Raw genomic sequence first — 4,158 nt, forward strand, 5'->3', positions numbered from 1 at the left:
CCTGCATGCAAGAGTCGGGGACCTGCATGTGAATAGTGATTCATCAAGGCCTTGACAGCTGCTGGCACAGCGGCCGCCGCCCGATTTGCATGCAGCGAAGATGAACGTGCATGGAGGTTTCTCAAATATTTCCAAGCACACCCCACTGGGCCCCGCTTATTTAAAAAATACATCAGTCATTAATGATCTCTAAATGAAGAATATGCATGATGATTATGAATATGCATGACAACCATAGTAAGGGTGAAGAATCATATTCATCCTACAATGAGGACCAACGCTTGCTAAAATCACCTCGATGAAGGTATTTAAGCAGGTAAAGGAGCTGGTCGAGGGGCGAGGTGGGACTATTTTTAGTTACACGAGAACAACGCGCGAGATCGTACGTGACGTGGGCCGTTCGGAGCTGCAACCTCGGATGGGCCGGTGTTTGGGTCGACGTAGGAAAACGGCCTGCGATGCATGAGCCATGCAGACCGTGGGATCGCGCGGGAGATCCGTCTGGCGGCCGTGCGTGCATGCAGAAATACATCACAAAAATTATTCTACTCGACAATAACAAGTGCTCCATGCTAGCCCTTATTCCTGTTCGGAATACATCATCATTCTTAAAGTTGGACATCAAATGATACACACAGAAAATGGAAACGAAAGATGTCGAACTAATACAGTAACATGGCAGTACAAGCGCACTTCACTAAATTACTGTCACGATGAAATAGAATGTAAAGACCACGTCACACAAAGCTGAATGGCACACGACTTTCTCTGGCTCATCGTCGGTTCATGCTGTATGTAGACATCACAGTTCAGCCTCGAGATCCTACACAGAAGAATAGAATAAATCACATGGACATCAATTATGAGTAAAACACATGCAAAAAATAAATATGAACATATTTCGTACCTCTAGCAATTTAGCGCATTTACGTCGATTGTGACCAGGATTCTTGCAATAGCCACACATATTCTGTGATCTTGACTTCTTTGTCTTTGCCTGCAGCCTTTTCTTCGGTGTACCTCGGCCTGGCACATGCACGGGATCCAGAACCTTATCAACTTTCTCCGAGTGCGGCATCAACGGGCCAAACCTAATGCTGTTATGCTGAGCATTAGTTGACTCCTTGCTGTCAGCTTGTTCAAAACTTGATTGCTTGCCATGATGTTGTGCTTCCAAAAGCATCTTTAGACGGTGATAGTCCTCATCAGAGTGGCATGCCTTGAAACTTGCGGCGTGACTACAATTCCGCAACTCGCGATACCTCTGCAGGCTTACTGAATAGTCATACATCTGGTTTTTTTGGGTAGGTGCGTATGCACATTTTGCATTCATAGTCCACCTAGTGAGAACGCAACAACTGGGCAGAATTGTTTGTTTTAAAATCCCCAATATGTAAAAAATGTGGGAACATGGTGTGCCTGCGCATTCCAGCTTACGGCAAGAACAACTCACCCTGTGCAAAAGACCTCCTTGCTCTTCAATGCGCACTCCAAACTTTTTATCCATTCTTTCCTGCTTGGACACAACATAAGTGGAATCTTCTGATCCATCTAGTATCTCTCTGATCTGACATTTGCTGACAGCATCTATGCTCCATAAGACCATCTTAAAGACACTAGGTGTGAAAACTGTTGCGGCGTGTTTCTCAAGCGGCGAAGCATTTTCCTCTGTAAATGGAACGGACTGCAAGGCTTCGACGTCTTGGAGAGCTTCGTTAATCCGTCGCGACGCAAGGCAACGCTCATAGTGCTCTAGCATTTCAAACAACGACATCTTACCCTCAAGATGCGTATGTAGCACAGAGTTCAAGCTCTCACTCCTCTGATTGCTGCTCAATCCTAGGAAACAACGCCCCTCAAGATATGGAGCACACCACAACTTTCTCATCTGATACATCTGATGCAGCCAAGACTCCTCACTGGTTACTTTATTCCGTTGTAAGAAGTGTATCCATTCTATCTCATGCTCTTCAATGAAAGAAGTATCATAAATGAAAGATCTGAATTCCTCCTTTACGTCGTCATCATGCAGATGGCGTACAATGTTCTGCTGAATGTGCCATATACATAGTCTATGGTTTGAGTCTGGCCAGACCACCCTGATTGCTCTCTGCATTGCAAGGTCCCCATCTGTGATCACAGATATCGGATGCTTCTGTGCCATGCAATCAGAAAAGGTCCGCAACATCCACTCGTATGCCTGGCCTGTTTCATGAGAAATTATACCACAGCCAAAAATAACAGTGCTGCGGTGGTGATTCAACCCGACAAACGGCACGAATGGCAGATTGTATTTGTTGGTTCTGTATGTGCTATCGAAAACAATGACGTCTCCGAAAGCCTCGTAGTGAAGTCGCGATTGACTATCAGCCCAGAACAGTCCCTTCAGATGGCCATGCTCGTCTACCAAGTACTTGAAGAAAAAATCCACATCTCGCTCTCGCCTCGCCATCATGTGCATGATCACCGTATTAGCATCACCGGCACTGATTGTCTCCTGCTTATTAGCATGGCAGAAATTATAAATGTCCCTCTTTATGCATCCAACCTTATCAAATCCACCGTATTGAAAGCACAAAATATCCATAATACGGTATTTGCGGATCCCACATTTTTCCATGTCCGCAATGTCCGCTTTCTGCTCATCGCTAATTCGTCTGTGCGAACGCAGCAGACAAGAAAGATCCCGTGGGGCTAGAGGATGGCTGTGCTCATCGATGAAATCCTTGACAAACCACCGACCGGTTTCCTCCTGTCTCGTAATGACCAATTTAGCATTACACCCAACACGAGTTAAACTTCGTGGCCTCCTCTTTCTATCTTCCATCTTTCTTTTCATGTGCTTCTCTTCGCGAAACCCTTGACGACTACACACAATTTTCCTTAAAATTATGTATTTGTTGGATCCATCCCACTCAACGTAGCTTCTCCTCACACTAAAACCTTTTTCAAGAGCATATTTGTTGTAGAATTCATAGCCTTCAGCCTCACTATCAAACATCTTGCTGACAACATTTAGATACTCGAACATACTCTCATCACTTGCATACGCCATGTCTTCCTGCATATGACATGTGAGGGAAACCAATCATCAACATCTTTCTGTTTATCAATGTTGCAGGTGTAAAATAGCTTATAGGCAAAGACAAGTGCATGGAAAAGACTTTGCTCGTTTGACATGTGAGGGAAACCAATCATCAATGCCCAACAAGTACTATCCTAGCATGGATGATGACTCTAATAAACTCAAGTTTAATTCCCCGCAAGATCGGACGGCTAATAAAAATCAGACGTGATCAGAGATGTAAGTACTGCTAAATTGAATTGCATGCACTAGGGAAACCTAAATCGATGATGACTAAACAAATCTAAGTAGGAAGTGAAGGCTACGAATCAAAGTAAGTTGAGATTCAGGCGATTCATACCTTAAGATGCAAGTCCGGAAGCGATGGGATCAGTGGGGGGCTTTCTCCTATACCGCCGCCGCCGTCGCCACCGACACTGCCGCCGCAGATGTCACGCCTTATTCTTCTTCCTGCCGCCGACCACGTCTTTTATAGTGAAGGGGACCAGGAGGAGGACGAGAACGACGCCGACGACGGTGAATTGGTTCCTCTCGTCGGGCTCGTCGGACAGAAGGAAGAGGACGAGAAGGAGGACTTGACCGAGCTACTAGATCTAGACGTGGTTCTGGTCGTGATCGGTTGAAATTTTTTTTTACCCTGGACCATTATGCCCTTCTCTGATTAAACTAATTAAGTTAATTCATTTTTAATCCCCCACCAGATCGGACGGCTAATAAAAATCGAAGGGGTAAGTACTTGAAAGTACTCCCAGTACCGCCCCAATCACCGTAAAAGGGCTCTATTTTATTATACCCACTACAGCTGAGCCCGGACCAGACGCAACCGGGCCAGGCATGGACGTGCCTCAGTCAACAACATCTATGATCTCTAGTGATCTACTCCCTCCGTCTCATAATATAAGACTTTTTTTTGTACAAGTAGTATATAATAATAATTTAATTTACAGCGATGACGAGTGGTCCACTAATACGCTGCTCGCATGAGTGGGCCCAATAAATCTCGCCCGACCACTCACTCAATCCTGCTCACTCGATTATCGAAAAAAATCCTTCTCGCCTGGCCGCTAGCTCAC

General features: G+C 45.2%; 1 protein-coding gene across 1 annotated transcript; it reads right to left on the minus strand.

Annotated features, from left to right (window-relative positions):
* Nucleotides 1-802: 802 nt before the first annotated feature.
* On the minus strand, nucleotides 803-3,055 carry LOC109734586 (protein FAR1-RELATED SEQUENCE 5-like). Its single transcript, XM_020293794.4, has 2 exons — nucleotides 1,454-3,055; nucleotides 803-823 (listed from the first exon to the last, which is right to left on the minus strand). Exons 1-2 carry the CDS (start codon nucleotides 3,053-3,055, stop codon nucleotides 803-805), a joined length of 1,623 nt encoding a protein of 540 aa, XP_020149383.3.
* Nucleotides 3,056-4,158: the final 1,103 nt, after the last annotated feature.

This window comes from Aegilops tauschii, chromosome 1 (genome assembly GCF_002575655.3).
Source record: "Aegilops tauschii subsp. strangulata cultivar AL8/78 chromosome 1, Aet v6.0, whole genome shotgun sequence".
NCBI lineage: Eukaryota > Viridiplantae > Streptophyta > Magnoliopsida > Poales > Poaceae > Aegilops > Aegilops tauschii.